Below are 18,619 nucleotides of genomic sequence, written 5' to 3'. Positions count from 1 at the left end.
CCAATGCAGGCAGAAAACACACATCTGTCACTTGTGGCGCGATGAGATCGATCGGCGCGGTGACACAGCTCAGGGTTGCCTTCTGTGGCACACGTGTACCTGCGCGGGACAGGAAAGTTTCCGACGCGGGTGCGAGAAGCAGGACAGGTCCCTGCCGCGGCTCTGTCACTGGTTTTGGACACGTGTCTGCACCGGGCTCTGCTGCAGAAAGCCAGTCAGGTTAGCTTAGGGCAAAGGCAGATGCGGTTTGTCTGCTTCTAATTTAGGCAATACGCAGTTAACTCTCCTCACTGAGCAGCTCGAAACAACAGCCAAGTGGGTGGATTCAGTTTTTTATTTATGTTTATGCTACCGAGTTAGAAATTAAAATAATAGTCTGCCTCTCCACCTGGTCTACTTCATTTTCTGCCCCAATGTTTTCAGTGGCATAACTACTAGACCCTCCCCAGAGAGGGAGCAGGTGATGCATGGCACAGATGGGGCTGGAAGATGCTGCTGCCCTGTTCCTGTGACACGGCCCTGCTGAGAGCCTGCAGCTTCTGGCAGGTCACACACGGGCACACAGAGGGTGAGATTGCACAGGGTGTGCCCTGGCTGTGATCAAGCAGTGGGGCCTCAGTCCTGCAGTGCTGCACTGCCCTTGGGCACATCTGCTGCATCTTCCCCCCTCCATGCACAGCAGTGCCAGTACCTCTCTCCTGGCTCAGTTATAACTCTCTGTCTGCACTGCTGGGGCCACGGCCACAAGTCACCCCTGCAAAGGAACCTTTGTGAAACATCCCTGAGAAATTCAACTTCAATGTCATGGCCAGTGGGATGGAGATTTCAGAGATTACAGCAAGTCAGCCAGCTATCATGACTGCTGATCTCCAAGGCTATTTTAATAAAAATAATGTACATAAATGATTACTTTTAAATAGCTTCCTTCCCAAAAGCCTGCAGAAAGTTTCCCTTTCACTTCTTGTTGGTTCAATACAACTGGAGCAGCCAATGAGACAGAGTAAAGTACCTCAGCAGAGCACAGCTGTTCAGTAAGAGAGCAGGAGAAATGAACTCTGAACTCAGGTCATTTCCAGATAGCAGAGTTTGAGGAGGGACAGCAAAACAAAAGGTCTGCCTACATGTAAAATAATCAAGTGGAAAATCTCAGGCCTCCTGTGCTTACCCATGCACAGACAGGTCAGAAGCTGATCCCAGAGCAGCTCTTTCAGTAGCTGAATTTCCTTTGTTGCTTTTTAACCTTAATAGCTCTTTAATTACTGTTCTTATTTTCAAATCAAGTATACATCTGTGTCATAGTAATGAATATTCATTGTCACTGGGGAGGTATTAAATACATTTTTACCTGTGTTTCCAAGGGAATAGATGCCAGCTGTGTGTACTGTTATCTAATTTCAGCCTGTCCTCAACAAAACCTATTAGAGAAGACTCACAGATACATAAAAAATAACAACATATGATTATTTACTTGCTCTACAGTAGCACTTAGGGATTCCTGCCAAGACCACGGCTCTGCTGTGCAAGGCTTTTTGCAGACTATGGCACAAGAGGTTGCCTAGCTTGACATAGCTGACACCTGAAATGGGAAACACAGCAAAGTGCTGCAGCAGGATGTAGCAGTGGAGTATGTGGTCATTTGCGTGTCTTTTAGCTTTTAGTCTTTTAGTTCCTTGGAGATTTCTGCCTGAATTTACTGCCTTTGATAGCATGTGAGCTCTGTGTGGAGCAGATGGATACATGCTGCAGATATCTGCTTTGTCATTGTATGGTCTCAGCAGCAGAGGCTGCTTAAATCCAGGGAAGGCCTCCTGTTGCAGCTCTCATCATACAACCCCTCCAAGTGCAAATCCACACCTGGTTAACCTGTGTGCTCCCCTAGGCCCACCAGTATCTTACACTTTCTTATCTACATTCATTCCTTTACAGGCTATAGATGGAGCAGAAGGCTGTCCACTGTTCAGAAAATATCACACTGTGCTATAATTTCAATAAGTGTGATTGAATCCCATGCTTCTTAGCTTTTTCTGGCTTCCAGTAAGGGCTGGAATGAGATTCCTCACATGAAAAAATGTCCTGGCACTAATGCTAGCTGGGCTTCTTTCTCAAAACATGATGAGTCTGTACATGAAGTGTAGATGAAAATTTGGGAGTCTCCTGTGCTCCAGACTAACTGGAGTGAGAAAGCATCCCATTTTCCCATGCCAACACTGAGTGTTTGCCTTCTGACAGACAGACACCTCTGGGTACAATTTCCCTAGCTAGTTCCCTCCTATCCCAAGAGATCTAGGCATGAGCACTTCCCTGTTTCTTGTCTCTGACACTGATCTAGAAGGGAAAGGATCAAGCTCTTGGGTTAGCATAAAAAACCTGGGGAGAAATCCTGGGGGGAAAGTTTTCACTCTGAGCACATACATGAAAGTCCTGGGCATCAGTCCAGAAGAGAGAGGCCAGGAGTTTATAGGTCTGGGAGAGGGATCAAAGAAACCTGCAGCAGCCACTTCAGAACAGGAGGAAGCCTTAGACAGCTCTAATAAAGACTCTTGGGAATGCATGTCATCACTGGTGCCCTTGCCTTTGAGGGCAGCAGTTACCCTGACTCCTGCTAGCTGAGCTCCTGTCTGCCTCCAGACAGCTCCTGTCCAGCTGCAAGTGTGCACATCTGAGGCAGGGTGAAAGCCAGAGGAGCTGCTGGAGGGCAGGCACTTACCTGCAGAGTGCAGGGGCAGCCTGAGCAGCCTGGCTTTGCACTCCCATGTCAACTGAGAAAGCTTCTTGCATCCAGCCTCCAGGCATGCAACACTGGCCTGACTGGCCTGTGTGTGGCCATGCCTGGGTGGCACCCGGGAAAAAACCACCCCAGCAGCCATTTCCAGATTTCTCTTTGTATTGCCCAAGAGCCAGGAAAAGTGTAAGAAGAAAGTCAGATACAGGTGTGACACCTTCCTACAAGCAAGTGAACTAAGGAGACAGACCTTGCTCTCCTTTTTTGCCTTACCAGCCAGGAACCCCAGCCAAGGGCTTGATGCAATAATGATTGCCCTAGAACTGAAATTATGTTTCTCTTCCCCAGCAGGAAGAAAAACTGTGCTTTTCTGTGGTGTCCAAGACAGCTGCAGTGCAGCTCCCTGGTGTTTTTACAGCTCATGGCAGGCACAGCTGTCTCCCTAGGCACTTCAGGTCCCAGGTTTATCAACAGGGTTTAGCAAAGCTGATGCCAGCACCCAGTTGGCATATAGGGCACTAGGAAGCAGCTTTCCTGAACTTGCTTGTTTTGGGGGTTTTTTGGATTGCTTGTTTTGGTTTGGGTTTTTTGGGGTTTTTTTGGTTTTTTTTTTTTTTGTGAGGTATTTTTGGGGGTTTTTTGGGCTGGTTTTTTTTTTTTTGTTTGTTTTTTTGGTCAGATGAAGGATGACCTCCTGGCTAGAGGTGCAGGATAAAACCATGAGAACACTGAAATGCATTTGCATGGCCCCACAGGCCACCATCTCCTCCAGTATGAGGAGAGCCTGACTTAAGACTTAAGGCTGAGGAGTGCTGCTGCAGTTGGGTGCACCAGCAATGAGTGCTTGCCATCTGCTGGGAGGAAATCAGCCTGACAGGAGACACTCCTGGATGCAGGAAAAAGAGCAAGGCCTTGGCCAGTGGTCCTGTAAGAGCTGGATGGCATTTGGGCTTGCAGAGAGAGCAGGGAGAGTTCCTCTGAGGAGGGTAAGCACAAAGCAGTCAGGAAGCTCCAGTCTTGGGCACGTGAGGGCTGACAGAACTCACTGCAGAATTTTAACATGCTTACACCCTGTGAGCCCTCCTTGGAGGTGCCTGACCTCACTGCAGAGGTGGCAGAAGGCAGTTAGGTGTGTGTAACTAATGGATCTGAGCTAGTTCATTGCTGGCACTGAGCAGAGCCCTGGTGTGGTGGCATCTCACATTTCCACAGCCCAATTTGCCAGGGTCTGTTGAGCTGTCTGTGTGCTGTTCATAGCATATGCCACTCCTGTCACAGCTTCCCCCCAACTCCCCACAGTCCCAAGACACTGCCCTGCCTTTGACATATTCCCAGGATTCAAGCATTTGTTATGCCACCAGCACATCCAGCCTGCCTGGCATGGGACATCCTGCATCAGCTGCTGGGAACACATGTCCAGCTGAAGAGTCCTCAGCCTTCCCAATGAGCTTTCATTAATGTCTGGGAGGATATAATCAGATTTCCAGCACAAGGTCTTGAAGAGCTGGTCTATTGATAGATAGATTAAACTTTCCCTTGCAATACAGGTACTGGTACCCCAGGTGAAAGTCGTATTATTACATTGTGAGGTGTTGATTGTATTACCAAAAGCAGCATCAACCTTCTGGGCCTGCTATCCCACTGCTGCACTGAATGAAATGGTGCATAACAGCAGCAAGGTCAGGAAAAGCTCTGGGATGTTGCCCTCCTAGTATGGAAACCACCACAGGAACCTGACAGTGTACAGACTGTGTTCTTACTCTTTTAATTCACAAAGATATGAAACAAAAGTGGCAGCATCAAATGCCTTTAATTCTCTTAATTTCATGATAGAGGAGGCCCAACTCCTATTAGGTATGCACATTTCTGGAAGGCAGCATTTTCAAATGATAGTTTTTTCTCCCTAGCAGGGCCTGCCTGCAAGCCTACATGCAGTGTTCACAGACACATCTTCAGGCACATCTGCAGGAGAAGGGGATGCAGGACCTTCCTGTCTCTGGCTCAAATTGCAGACACATTTCTTCAGTGGCAAGATCATTTTAAGCAGCATTTAGTTCAGGCACTTCTTTCCAGCCCTCCTGTACCTACTAGACCATCTGGTCTAAGTGTTACTGTAGCTTTGTGGCAAACAATATGGGGAAAATCCAGGTTAAAATAAACACAGCAACACTCTTTCACCACAAAGAAGAGTGTTCTCAGATGAATGAGCACAGGCTGTGTGGAGGGGTAGAAGGAAGCAGGATAGTCCCTTTCTACAGTGTGGACAGGGAATCTATGCTTTGCATACTATCAAAAGAAAAGCAGAAGAGACTGAATAAAAATCAGGCAGTAGCATGAGGAAAAAGTAGTGGCCTCAGACTCTGATGTTTTGAGGTTTTTTTCAGATTATTCCTATCAATTGTTATTCACATTTGGAGCAGCGATAGAAAAATTGCTTTAATCAAGAGACTATCTCCAAACATCTCTTTCTAAATTCAGCCCAAATCTATGCTGTACTCTTTTCTGATTTTATTGTGTAAGTAAGAAACTCCCCAAACAAGGGCTTACTTAGACCATGTTGTGTTGTATATAAGCTTAGTGGAAACCATGAGCTAGGTTTTCTTCAGTAAATTATAAGGAGGTTTAGAAATAATTTCAATCTAGTGGTCCTCTAAAGGGGTCTACAAAATCTAACCTTTGATTAGTGCCAAGATTTCCAAAATCAGAAGAAACACTACCAGTAGCATGCCACACTCCCCTCCCTGAGCAGTCATGCCTGGCAGCGTCTTGCAGAGCTCCTTGGCTTTAATTTACATATTACTCCATCTAGTGGCTTTAAGGTTCCAGCCTCGATGAGTTGAAAATTCTGCCCTGGCACCAGCTGTATTTCAAACCTCTGCAGCAGCTTTGCCATCACCACTTTTACTTCCATCTGTTAAGAAGAAAAGAGAAGTCAGTGACAGCAAATACAGCTTAAAGTCACTCTACTATCTTATACTGCTTTGTCAATACAGAGATTTGAAAGTTAAATGTTACTCTGTTCATGCAGCTGGTTGGCCAGGAAACCTGGGACGTCCTGGATTTGAAGGCAACTGACAGGCAGTAAGATCAGTCTTTCTGTTTATGTCTTAAACCCATTTTGGAAATCAAACTGTAAAACTAAAGCACTCTGAGCACTGGTGCTTAGATGAGCTCACAGCACAGACCCAAAGCACTGGCCTCTGGCTGTCCTGAAATGCTCTCTGCCACGCTCACGCACATTAAATTGTTCCTTCTGTCCATGTCGCCCCTTCCTCACCTTCTCTGTGCCAGTTCTGGATTGTGTCCTCCTCCAGCTGATGTTTTCCCTGCCTTGATTCTGTCAGTGGCAGCCATGAGATGATCCCCAAGACTCCCTGCACATTCCCTATGTGCTTGACCTTGGCTGGAATGTTGACTGTGATTCCCACTAAGGGGTTTGGATTTGAGCAGGCTGGCCCAGGAAAGTTTGGAAGGAGTGCAGCCTGCTGCTCCTCCCTGCAGACACCTTGGCTGCATGGATGTCTGCTCCTGTGACAGCATTTGAGAGACATGCCTGTCATGGGAATGGAGGGAGATCTTCCCTCTGAGGAGAAGAGGGGCGGTGCACATCAGTGTGGCCTCTGGTGCCCACCACCACCCATGGTCAGCACACCCTGAGCTGGCCCAGTGCTTGCTAACCAAGTGTTGTTCCAGGCCTCTACTCACCTGTGCAAACACCTGCCCGATGCAGGATCGGGGTCCCAGAGAGAATGGAAAATAGCAGTAATACGGCCTGCAAAGAAAAATGTTCAAAACTGTCACTCTTACAACTTGGTTGTAAAGAAGCAAGCAAATATTTCATCACAGCAGCAAGGAAATGACCTAAATATCCCCTCACCTATTGGACTTGTTAAAGCAGTCTCCAAACTAACTCTTTTTTGCTTCAGAGCAGCAATACAGCTCAGCAGCACCTTTCCTTGTCATTTCTTTACTGCATGGCTCAGCTGCCAGAGCTGTTTTGATGCAAGCCAGCCTTATTTCAAAGCTGAATGTCAAGCACACTCTAAATGCTCTTCAGCCTGTCATGAGGACATCACAATCTGCCCAATTATTGCTCCTTTGGGCAGCTCTGAACCATGTGAGTGAGGGGATGCTTTGGTTTAGGAGACCAGACTAACTCTAGGCTGAAGGAAAACTCCTGGCTCATGAAGTAGCTGGTGCTGATCTCTGCATCTGTTTAGTCACTCACTGGTTCCTTCTATTGCACTCCTGACCACTGACTAGACTTAGGCTGCCTGCCCACGTGGCTGAACAGCATCTTCTCTCCCTCAGCCCTTTCTCCCCTGTCTAATATGGAGACATTTAAAGCACCCTGGGACCAGGGCTGTCATGCATTAAATGCTTACAATGTACTAAGGCATTCAACATATTTAACCTGGTTTGGGCCCAAAGCTTTGACCTCAATATCAACATTTAATAACAATAACATTGGTCTTTTTTTTTGTAAGGTAACATGTGGTCTAAAGAATTCTTGAACAAAAGCTGTGCATTATTGCTCTCTATTTACATTTGGATGGTTTAGTTTTACTCATACTGGAATGGAAAAATAATTTTATTCTACTTTTCTTTCCCTTAAAATATCTTCCTTTAATGGTTTCTTAATACATATTTAATAACATGGGAATAAAAAGAAGCTCACTTAGGTGCATCTTTGCTGAATCGATCTGGATCAAAAGTAAGTGGATCCTTGAAAAACTTTTCCATCCTTCCCATCACGTAAGTGTTGAGCTGCCAAAAAAGAGTTTATTTTTGCTAGTCAGGAGCAACACACTGAAAATGCATCTTTGCTGTCAGAGGTATAAAACCATAAATGCCTTCCACTCTCCAGTCCCAACTGAGAGTCTTAATCCATACCCCAATTTTGGTCAAAATTTTAGAGAAGCAAGTATAAATATGCCCAGGGAAGATTTTGACCCTCTCATCCACAGGTCTGTTACATCTGGATTAAGTGAGGCAGCTCCTGCAGGTGGATGGGACTCACAAAGACTGTGGTGTTGGCAGGAATTCTGATGCCATTGATGACGTGATCCTTCTGCAGCCTGCGGAGCGTCCCCGAGACGGGCGGGTACAGCCGCAGCGACTCCTTCAGAACCTAGGGCAGCAAAAAGCACAAGAGGTCAGTTAGTTATACACTGCAGGAAGCAGAAGTAAAATTAATTACCTCCCTGTGGCCTTTCACTTCTGCTAAATGGGAAATTATGACTTTTGAAACAGATACTGGTCTATCTGCCTTGGACTCCTGTAGGCAAAGTATATGGCTAAGTCTCCTTCAGGCCTGGTTCTTTCTTACACCTGGTAAAATAGAGAGAAAAAGACACAAAACCCAGAAGAGATCCTGGAACAGATCTAACACCTCAAGTTAGATGAACAACTAAGCGAAAAAGTATTAGGAAGCAAACTCAGAGGGAATATCTAAGAGTGAAGTCTCCTGCCCCTGATGAGCAGCACTGGCTGCCATGAGGATGGGTGATTGCCCCCGCCTCCTTCCCAGCCTCAGTCCTGCCTTTGTCTGCTTCTGCCTTTGCTTCTGCTGCTTGAGGAGCTGAGCCAGGTCAGAGCCCCAAAAGGACAAAAAACAACCTGGCAAAGGAAAATGAATAGGGAATGTTGAGAAAAAAAATGGAACAAGACCACTTCTTTTGGTGTCAGTGAGCTGTAAGAATGGTTTATTTCATCAAAGTGAACCTAATTAACAGTGCACATGAGCATCGCACTGAAAATGCAATTAACAGTGTGCATGCACGAGTGGACTAATGGAAAAGAAGCCTGGACCAAAGGATTCAGGATTGCCTGAACAACAGGAGACGAGCCCCATAGTCTCTGATACTCCAGTGATGGACTGGCTCTGAGCAAGGGTGACTGATTTTGATTGTACAGATCCAAGATTGTGCTGTTAAATAAATTGTTTGCTTTGAGGAGCTCTCATGTGATCTGTTTTAAAACTCAAAGGCTTAGATACCTCATCCTAATTGGAGTGGTATAATTGTGATGGCGTTTGGAGAAGCCTAAGGAAGCCTGCTGCTTTCTGTAATCACATAGAATCGCCTTTTCCTTATGAGAAATAGATCTATGAAATCTATCTGCTATCCATGCACAGTAATTTGTGGGATGGGATATGCCAAATGGTAAAACACTGTTGCTCACCTCAGCAGGGCAGTTTAAAACAAAAAGGATCATGGTGGACTACTAAAATCACAGGGCAATTTATGCAGAACAGCTGCCAGGATTGTGATTCAGCCTCTCCTGAGGGCTACTGGTGTCCCCCATGTTGTGAAGAAAGGAAATGCAACACAAACACTGGCTAATAGCCAACACTGGCTTTGCAGTTCATTGCCAACCAGCACTTTTATACATAAGACCTCTTTTAGGACCAAACTCTTTCCCCCACCACCCCTGAGTGACTGAAGAGGATTTCAAGATTGAATAATGAAAAATTGACACTAGAAAACCAAGCCATTATTTTTGGCTATCCTCAAATCCCACTTTATTGCATATGGTGAGATCATAGCTGGAAATGCTTAAACAATAATCAAACAAAAATGAAGCAATGAATTAGGAAAGTGTCCAAGATTCATATACAGGTTGGGCTCAAATTTGCACACCTCTCTTAAAATTACAGCAATTGTTTCACCTTAAACAGACAGGGATTATGCAACTCTAGTCTAGCTTCCAGACTGGAAATAATTAAGGAAAGCAGTGAAGGAATCTGTACATTTGAGGAGCATCTTCCCAATAAGTCTGGGCTGCTGCAAATGTGTCAGGCTACCTGCTGGCTGACTCTCTGGGGACAAACACTATCAGGATAAAATATTAGCATAGTTTTTAAAATTTTAGAAGTGTGAGGCTCCTCCATGACATGTCAGAGGTGCTACCAAACAGCTCTGCCTGGTACCTTACCTCACTCCTACAGTACCTGGGATAAGTAGGTGAGCTTGCCAAGATCCTCATAGTCAACGTCTCTCTTGGCACCAAGAACCTCATCCACTTCAGCCTGAGCCCTGCAGGTCAGTTAAAACTTGTGAGATGCAAATGCCTGTTTCTTGCGAGGCAAGTTGATAAATCACATTATTTTACGTTCCAGACACTGAGTTGGATTTAAACACCCATCCTCAGGCAAAATGCCAACCAATTCCCATCCAGGCTTCCTGAACTTTTACCTCATATCAGGATGAGGCAATGTGCATACAAGGCAGCTGAATCAGGGGGCATTTGGGACCTGCATGTATAAAGGCTTCAAAAAAATCACCTAGGTGAAACTGAAATAATCCATTGTACCATTTTGGATATAATGGTACTAGGAAACTGTTTATTTTGGAAGGGAGGCTAGAATTTAATGATCCTATCTTTTTAATAACCTTACAATTAAGTTCACCGTGAAATTAACATCTAGCTGGGTCTGAAAATTGGAGCACACATACCTTTCCAGTATTTCAGGATGCTGACCCAGTGCCATTACTGTAAATGTCATCTGATTGGCACTGGTTTCATGACCTAATGATAACAAAAACCAGTTTAAAAGTTAGTATGAAATAATAACATGATACAAAGGTGGTCTACAAAGTGTTTGTGAATTGGAAGCTCTAAACATCAAACCCCAAATGTTTTATTTTAAATATGCTAGAAAATAAAGGAAATAATAATAGGTATGTAAAGTCTACATAAAGAGCTTTCAACAATGACAAGAAAAGGACATAGCTGGCAAAGATATGACCCATCATGCCTAAGCAAAGCTGCAATGGTTGCATGCAGCGCCTACTGGTCATGAGCTCCCTAAAAGGAGGGCCAGTGAGGTCCAAGATTTGCCTTGTCGTATTATGGGACACACAGTGCTGCCAAAAAGGAAGGATTTGCTGGTTTTGAGGGAAAACAGAGCTTCTTATCATCTTTCTTTGAAAGGTCTGCTTTACATGTTAGGATGACCCTGCTTGAGCAGGGAGTTTGGACCAGAAGACCCTTCCAACCTTACCCACTTTGTGACTCTCTGATGTGGACACTTTTCCCTTTTTTTCATGGATAGACATATGTACTATTTTTAAGCATTACAGAAAACAGAGTTCTGCAAAGATGTTTGCTACAATAACATCTTTCTTGCTAAAGAACAGCATTTTGACCACACCTTCTTGTGAACCTAAATCATCTTGAACTGCAAGATCTGCAAAAAAACCCCAACTATCTCATATAATTACTCAGCCCATTCATTTTCTGATTGGCTCGACAGTGCCTTCTTCTACTTAGGCAAGAATGGCATTTAATCATGTGGATGAGGTGATGCAAAGACACATTGAACATGTAAAAGATGTTTTTGGTGGGGTTTAGTGGGAGCTGGGTGGTTTAGTGGGATCTGGGTAGAAGGGCCAGAACCCCCTAAGGAACAGCCTTGCACCCCAGTGGGCAGTGGAAGGACAGAGGCTGGAACAGAGAGTGGGAAGCTGTGGCTGGAAAACAGCAACCTGGCATTATTTGCTGTGTTGGTATCACTGAAAGAGGACAATATATCATTTGCCTGTTAAATGAAGAATTCTCTTCAGACCTCACCCAGGTGGTCCTATGCCAGTGTAATACTTGGTCTTCCAACCAAGAGATTCCTGGTTGCAGCATCATCACATGGAGTGATGATGTTAATAATGATGTTAATTATGATTAAAAAGGATGTTAATCTTAACCTTGTAGACAGCTCAAGAATGAGTACAGCTTCCCACATGACATACCCAAGCATTAAAATAGCTACCAACCTGCAACAAAGAAAGTCATAAAGTTATCCAGAATGTTTTCATCATCTCTAGTCTCCTCCAGAGCTGTTAAGATAGAAAAACAAATTAAATCAGAAAATGTCCCTGCGCCCCAGTTGGACCAGCCAGAATGCTCTGCCCTGTTGGGCACATATTGGCTGAGGTGGCATCAAGAGAGGATGCTGAGTGGGCATTTCAGTGGTGACTCGTGACCAGTACTTGATCCAAAACAAAGAAACAGGGAATTTTCAAAGCAACTCTCACTATCTTCAGTGTGAAAACAACTTTAAAGGAAGATCCAAGTTTAGATCCCCTAAACAATCCTCCCTGAATTTCACAGCAAAAAATACCACAGAGAAATTCACTCAAACAGTGATAGCAAGGTGTCTCTTACCATCTCCTTTCAGTATCTGCGTAAGAATATCCATTGAGGCTTCTTTCCCATTCTGGATGGCTGCTCTCCTCTGGTCAATGCACTGCTTCCCCACACGTCTCAACAGCCTCACACTCTCCCTGGTCTCCTTTAGCATCTTCTGCTTTCCTGGCATGAACTGAATACAGAATTTCTTTTGTCATTTTATTCCTTTTGTTGGCAAAAATAATGTCAGTGTTATTTTACATGTGAGCACCTTGTTTTGCACTAAATGACACTTGTCACAGAAACATTTGCTCTCCATGCAACAAACTGAATGCCTGGGGGATGAAGGGTTTGGGCTGAAATAAGAAATATTTCAATCTGTGCATGCTGATGTCGTGTCTCATCAGAGTCAGAGCTGATGTTTTGGGCACTGTGAGCAAAATTCATCACCTCCCAAACTGCAGCATGCAATGCAGAATCTCACCTCTGGTCTCAAAAAGGAAAACAGGAGCTCTAAAAGCCTGAACTACAGCTTTCATGAGACACTGGAATAATTCTTTACTTAAACATTTCATATTACATCCATCATGTCCTAGCAGGTGAATTTGGTAGATGAATTTGGGTTGAAAATATAATTTTTTCACAGCAAGAATGCTCTTCCACTCTGAGTGAAGGCTGCCATCCTTCATGGACAAATGGCAAAAATCTCAATTTTTAATAGGTACAAGAGCATAAAACTGTATCAGAAGGAGACACATGCAGGGGGGAACAAAATTAATTTCTGAGTTTTTTAAAGCAGTAATGAATTTTATCTTGATGCCCATTGGAGGGAAAGATCTACAGATGACTGTTTCCCTGATACATATGGACACAGCTCCATGAACTCAAGGAGGAGCAGCTGAATGCGAGGAGAGGGGACTGAAGTGAGGGGAGTACAGACCCTTATGAAGGGGTCGCGGGCCTTGTTCAGTCCCTCCATGATCTTAGTCACAGCGTTGGGTAAAGGTGTCTGGTCATCACTCAGGGCATTCAATTCCAGCCCAAAGGCTGCCTAAAAAGCAGGAGAGAAAAGGGCAACTTGCTGAGGTGGGGGTGAAAGAGCAGGATAGCCTCACAGCACTGCCTTTTCCCCTAAAAATATCTCAGGCTGGATCCTACCTTGCAGGAGGCTGCGAGGGGCGGCCAATATCAACATTATGTTTTCTCCTTATTTGAGTGGATTAATAATTTACCACTATTCTCCATTCCTCCCAAACAGGCTTGCATAGAAAGGGAAAAGGCAGCATAAGGCAGCCTTCCTGCTGACATGCAATGCAAATAATACAACCTCCAACCATGGGAGAGCCCTGGTGTGTCCCTTTTGGTATGGAGGGGTGGGAGGCATGAGACTGAAGACTTTTGCAACGTGTCCCCATCCTGCAGGCCATACCTAGACTATGCATACCCTTCCCTACCTGCCCTTTCCCATGGACTGAATGGAAGTGGCACTATTAGTCCTGCAGGTCTTCTGGCACTGCTGGGTAAAGGTCTTTCTCCCTGCCTCCAGCTCCTGATCCCATCCTGCTGCTGGTAGGCATCACTTCCATCCCTTCCTGCCAGTTGAGAGGAAACAAGAAAGGGATAGCTGGTACCTTTCCAATGACATCCATAGTCACCCGGCTCATCATTGACAGCATGCTAAACTCTGTTTTTCCATCTGCCTTTTCCTCCAGCTTCTCCATCAGCTCCTCTGCTTTTTCATTAAAAGTTTCCATCAGACCAATCAGGTAGCTGAACAATCAATAAAGATGAGTAATGGGGGCTCTGATCTTTGCTCAGTCAAAAGAACCTTTGTTATTTTCCATAGAAAGTAGTCAAGTTTTTTAAAATTTATAATTAATTTGCCTTAATGCATTAAAAAGCAAGCTTATAGAATGAGCTACATTCTTCTTACATCGGTCCTGCTCTGCCCTGCCATGTAATTAACATGTGTCATGGCAAAGGGCAGTGGCCTGTGCCCTTTGCACATAGACTTTATCTTTGGACCCTATACACAATGCATCAAACCAGACCAACCCTCTGCCTTCTCTTTTCCAACAGGACAAGGCAGCCATAACCATGCTCCAGGATACACAACCTTGGGACCTTTCTGCCGTTGCTAAGTTCATGGGTGTCACTGCTCTGTGGGAAGTCTGGTCAAATTATACTTAGCATGGGAATGGAGTGCTGGATTCTATGTTAAATATGATTTTGGCACTGAATGTTGGGGTCTTTTTCATCCAAATATCAAATAATGACAGGGAGAAGCATGACAACACAGTAGAAGTAACAGTTAGAAGGTCCCAGAAGTATTTGCCTTACCTTCGGCTGAAAGCTGGGTCCATTATCCTCCGCTGCTTGTGCCAGTGCTCATGGTTGCAAACAGTTACCAAGCTATTCCCTAGAAACCTAGCACACAGGAAAACAAGGAAGGGAGCAGGTTTATGCAAAGGAGCCTGCTAAACCCCATGTAGTCACAAATGTAAGTCTTTCATATCTATTTTCTTCAATTTTTCCATGTGTAAGGAGCACCTTTGAGTATGCAACCATTGCATCGCTGTGGATGACAACCAAAACACAGATTTTTTTTCTCCAGGTGGGTGTGGACTGCTGAGTCCAATAAGATGCTGGTTCATTACACCTGTTATGTAAATAATAAATATTATAACTGGATTATTTTATTTTTAAAAGCTTCAGACTAACAAAGAAAAATTCTCTTTTTTTGGAATTGAATTTAGAAGTTGCAAACTTCCATGCCTTATGGAGTGCTCTAAAATCAGTGCTCTAAAATCTGAGAACTTTGATGATGGTCTTTAGCAGACTGCTCTGAGACTAACTGGACATCCCCAGGGGGAAAAAGGATACATGATCAAGGTAAAACAAAATCCAACATATCCTTCTCCCTGACTGGAAGGACATTTGACTTGACATATAGTTTAATAGGTACATGCTGCTTATGTGTGTCTGGAATCAGAAATTAATCCCCACACTAAGGTAAATGGTCTGAGTCAAAATGACATGCCTTTGATATTATTAATCTTGCATTTATTTTCAGATCACAGTGGCTTCAGATGGGTTTTGCCTACCTCTCACCAAACAGGCTGAAGAGACTACCATACACTGTCGGATCCTTTGGGTGCTGTGGTGACATCAAGAACTCCTAAAATCAAACCTCAGGTCAGTGAATACTGTGTGCAATCTGTTTCCCAGACAAAACACAAAATTTCACTCACACATATCTACTCTCCTCTTCTGCAGCTATAGTCTGAAGAGTAGATTAATTATTTGGCATGCCCTGATTCCCCAGTTCCTGTGCTGCTAGCTTGCTTTGCATCCCTCTAGCACTTTTTTGCCCAATGACCTGAAATCTCACTCTGTTGTAATTGCAAAGATTTAGAGAAAGAAATTTGGTCTCTTGTGCCCCATTCATTTGAGATACTAAGCTCTTGTAGACAGCCTGCTTTTCACAAATGGAAAATGTTTGCTATATGTGCTGTTTAAATAAAAGTAACAAAATAAATTAACTGATCAAGGAAAAAAAATCAGGACAGCCTGGAGAGCCAAGCACTTCATCCTCCTAACCTAGCCAGAGCCAAGCACGGATTGACTGCTCTGTGCTGCTCTGATCATCAGGCACCAGCTCTCCTGTTATGGAGGGATGGGCCTATCCCCACCATTGATTTGGCTTTATTTTTCAGTACCTTCACTCCTTCAGGACACACAATCAATACTGAGATTCTGTGAAAGGCATTAATTCGTACAACAGGTCCATATTTCTCTGCCCTGTAAGATGAGAAAATTTAAAAAAGAGAATTATGGTACAAACTACCAACACGTAACAGCTCAGACCTAATAACCTTGAAGGACCAGAGCACATTGCAGTGGGAACTACTGCAGTCCCCAGCCAATAAAGCCATTAAGAGAGAATCACAGGACAGAATAATCAAAGTTGGAAGAGTCCTTCAAGATCATCTGATCCAACCATCAACCTATCACCACCATAATCACCCCTAAACCATATCCTCAAGTGCCACATCCAAATGCCTCTTGAACATTTTCATGAAGTTACTCCACCACTATCCTTATTCCGATGGCTAACCATTCTTCCAGTGAAAAAGTTTTTTCTAATATCTAATCAGATCTGAAAGATCAATACTCTCTCTCTCTAGCTCCTTTGCCAACCTTCTCAATGATGCTAATTATGTAATTCTGTAAGGGTCTTTGTGCCTTGATTTCTCCATATGTGCTACAGGACTACCCCATTCAATGTTATTGATGTGCCTCAACTTACCACCGCAGCAAGACATCTGGTGTGAACTCCTGTTTCCTCACCATTCTCCATATGATTGGCAGGTGTCCAAATAAAAAGCTGCAGAATATGAAGGTTAAGAGTGTCATGAGGATGCCAGCATAGGGTTTTGCATGGATTGTAATCCTGGTTGCTCATGTTTTCCTTGTAAGGGAAGATGAAAATAACTCTGAGCTGTGCCAATGCCCAGCCCTCACCAAGCTGGTGAACTGGGCACCAAAGACAGGCTGGCGCTCACATGCAGCCAGGAAGACCAGCACAGAGATGAAGGATGAGATCTTTTTCTTATGCTGTATTGTAGGAGATGTTTGGGTCTGGATGGAAACCCCATGAACTGCTTTGCTCTTTGCCTGTCTGAGTGAATCCTAACTGCAGCTATTACCTTGCTGTACATGAAAGAGATATTTGCATTAAATGCTCCTTAATACATGCTTATCCCTGGTAAGTGTAACTTCATTTCTGTCAAAGGATTTCTGTTAAGGGAAATTAGGAATCATCTCTTTCTGTCCCAAACTGCATAATTTCAAATACTGAGGAGGATAATTACTGGTTAATATTGAAATTGAAGAAATTAATAAAAAATGTTAACTCTTCAAATATAGCTGCATTAAAAACTTAGAGATAAATTCCTTCTTTCAACTGTGAATGGTGAATTCCCATTGGCTTTGTATAAATCTGAGGGAAGATTTGGCCAAGCTCCTCTCTAAATGAAGCAAGCTGCACTCAAGATCTGTTTTCCATTTGAGAGACAGAGAGCCATGTTATCATCCTTTATAGTATAAATAAACTATGGGGAAAAACAGGCTCTTATTTTATTACTGTTGGAACTGGGAGGCATTTAAAATAACAAGAACTCTACAAAGTTACTCAACATCTACAGAAACTTTTAATCCTCCACTTGTTTGACTTTTCCTTTGTAATTGTATCCCAAAAAAGATGTGAAAGCCTGAAACACAACACAGAAGTTTCCTTTTTTAGCTCTGGAAACTGCTCTATCTGCAGCACAGGAAACAAGGTACCACTTGTGGCTCCTCTGGTGTGCCATCACACCACGGTGTTACTTCACACCTCAAAATGAACCCAAGGATGAGCAGGTTCAGGTATGACAAGATCATCCTCTTTCTACTTTTGGTGTCTGACCCTGATTATACAAGGAGGCTGAAGCCTGGAGGTGGGCAGGAGAGAGTGGTGTCCCTGTCAGGCTGTGTACGAGTGCTGGTGTCTCTTCCTGTGGCATGGTAGGGAGGACATGTGCACCCACAGGTGAGGTTAAGTGGGGAGCTCACACACTCCTGCAGGGGCTATGACTCCTCGTGACAGCGCTGCCACTGCCTTGCTGGCAGCTTTCTTATCACCCCTTATCACTTACGACATTTTTATTTATTTTTGGCAGAAGCTAAACACCCGGCTTACGAAGGAGGGCACGGAAGGTGACTGCTGGAGTTAGGGTCAGCGTGGCTCCAGGCGCACTGAGGGACGGGGGCGGTGCGGTCCCTCCTGCGCGGCTGACGCTGCTGTCGGATCCCTCTGCAGGGTCAGGAGCAATGGCGCAGCTCCTGCGGGCGGCTCTGAAGCGCCCCTTCGTGCCGCTGCGGCCATGTAGGTCAGGACACGCAGCCCCGGCCGGCCAGGCCGTGCTGCTGAGCAGGATGCGGGATCCCCGGCGGTGCCGGCGCTGCCCGGGAAGCGGGCACCCACCAGCGCTGTGCCCAGGCTGCGTGACCCCTCGCCGCTGCCGCTGCCCTTGCCCGGCCCTCGCACGGACAGCGGCTGGAGGGACGATTTTCTGCTCTGAGGCCGCCTCACGGCTCCGGTCTGCCAGCGGAGCCACCGAGCCTGCCCGCCGCCGCCGCGCCTGCCCGGCCGGCCCTTACCTCTCCCGCGGCGCGCCGGGGATGTAGTCGTACTTGGCGTGGATGTAGTGCACGTAGCAGCAGTACAGCACGAAAGCCAGGAGGGCCAGCGCCAGCAGGAGCCCCCCCGCCGCCCAGAGCACCTCCATCCCCGCCGGCTGACAGAGTCTCCCCCGTCCCGAGAAGCAAAGGGCGGGCGGGCCGGGCCAGGCCTCGGGGCGGGCGGGGACGGCCCTGTTTAAAGAGCCCGGCGGCAGCGGCCTATGCTGGGGCGCGGTGCTTGTAAAACACAGGCGCACGGTGTGTGTCGATGGGTGTGCGGGTGCGTGGGTGCGGGTGTGTGTGCGGTGTGTGCGTGCGTGGGTGCGTGTGTGTGTGGCGGGGGGGGTGGGTGTGCGTGTGTGTCTGTGTGTGTGTCTGTGTGTGTGCACGTGTGTAGATGTGGATGTGGATGTGGACGTGGTCCAGAGGAACACACGAAGATGCTCACAGAGCTGGAGCACTTTTCCTATGAAGAAAGGCTGAGACAGTCAGAGCTGTTCAGCCCACAGAATAAGAAGGTTCAGGAGAGACCTTATTGCTGGGGCTGCA

General features: G+C 45.4%; 1 protein-coding gene across 1 annotated transcript; it reads right to left on the bottom strand.

Moving 5' to 3' along the window:
- Nucleotides 1-4,471: 4,471 nt before the first annotated feature.
- LOC118687571 (cholesterol 24-hydroxylase) lies at nt 4,472-18,298 on the bottom strand. The gene is made up of 15 exons (XM_036384608.1): nt 18,050-18,298; nt 16,158-16,235; nt 15,568-15,649; nt 14,953-15,026; nt 14,189-14,275; nt 13,480-13,618; nt 12,789-12,899; nt 11,885-12,041; nt 11,494-11,556; nt 10,180-10,252; nt 9,675-9,759; nt 7,743-7,853; nt 7,401-7,489; nt 6,428-6,494; nt 4,472-5,633 (listed from the first exon to the last, which is right to left on the bottom strand). The coding sequence occupies exons 1-15, from the start codon at nt 18,175-18,177 to the stop codon at nt 5,472-5,474; spliced, it is 1,506 nt and encodes a 501-aa protein (XP_036240501.1). The 5' UTR covers nt 18,178-18,298; the 3' UTR covers nt 4,472-5,471.
- Nucleotides 18,299-18,619: the final 321 nt, after the last annotated feature.

This window comes from Molothrus ater, chromosome 6 (genome assembly GCF_012460135.2).
Source record: "Molothrus ater isolate BHLD 08-10-18 breed brown headed cowbird chromosome 6, BPBGC_Mater_1.1, whole genome shotgun sequence".
NCBI classification, from domain to species: Eukaryota; Metazoa; Chordata; class Aves; order Passeriformes; family Icteridae; genus Molothrus; species Molothrus ater.
Note: the sequence above shows the minus strand (reverse complement) of the source record. Positions and strands in the feature narration are given on the sequence as shown.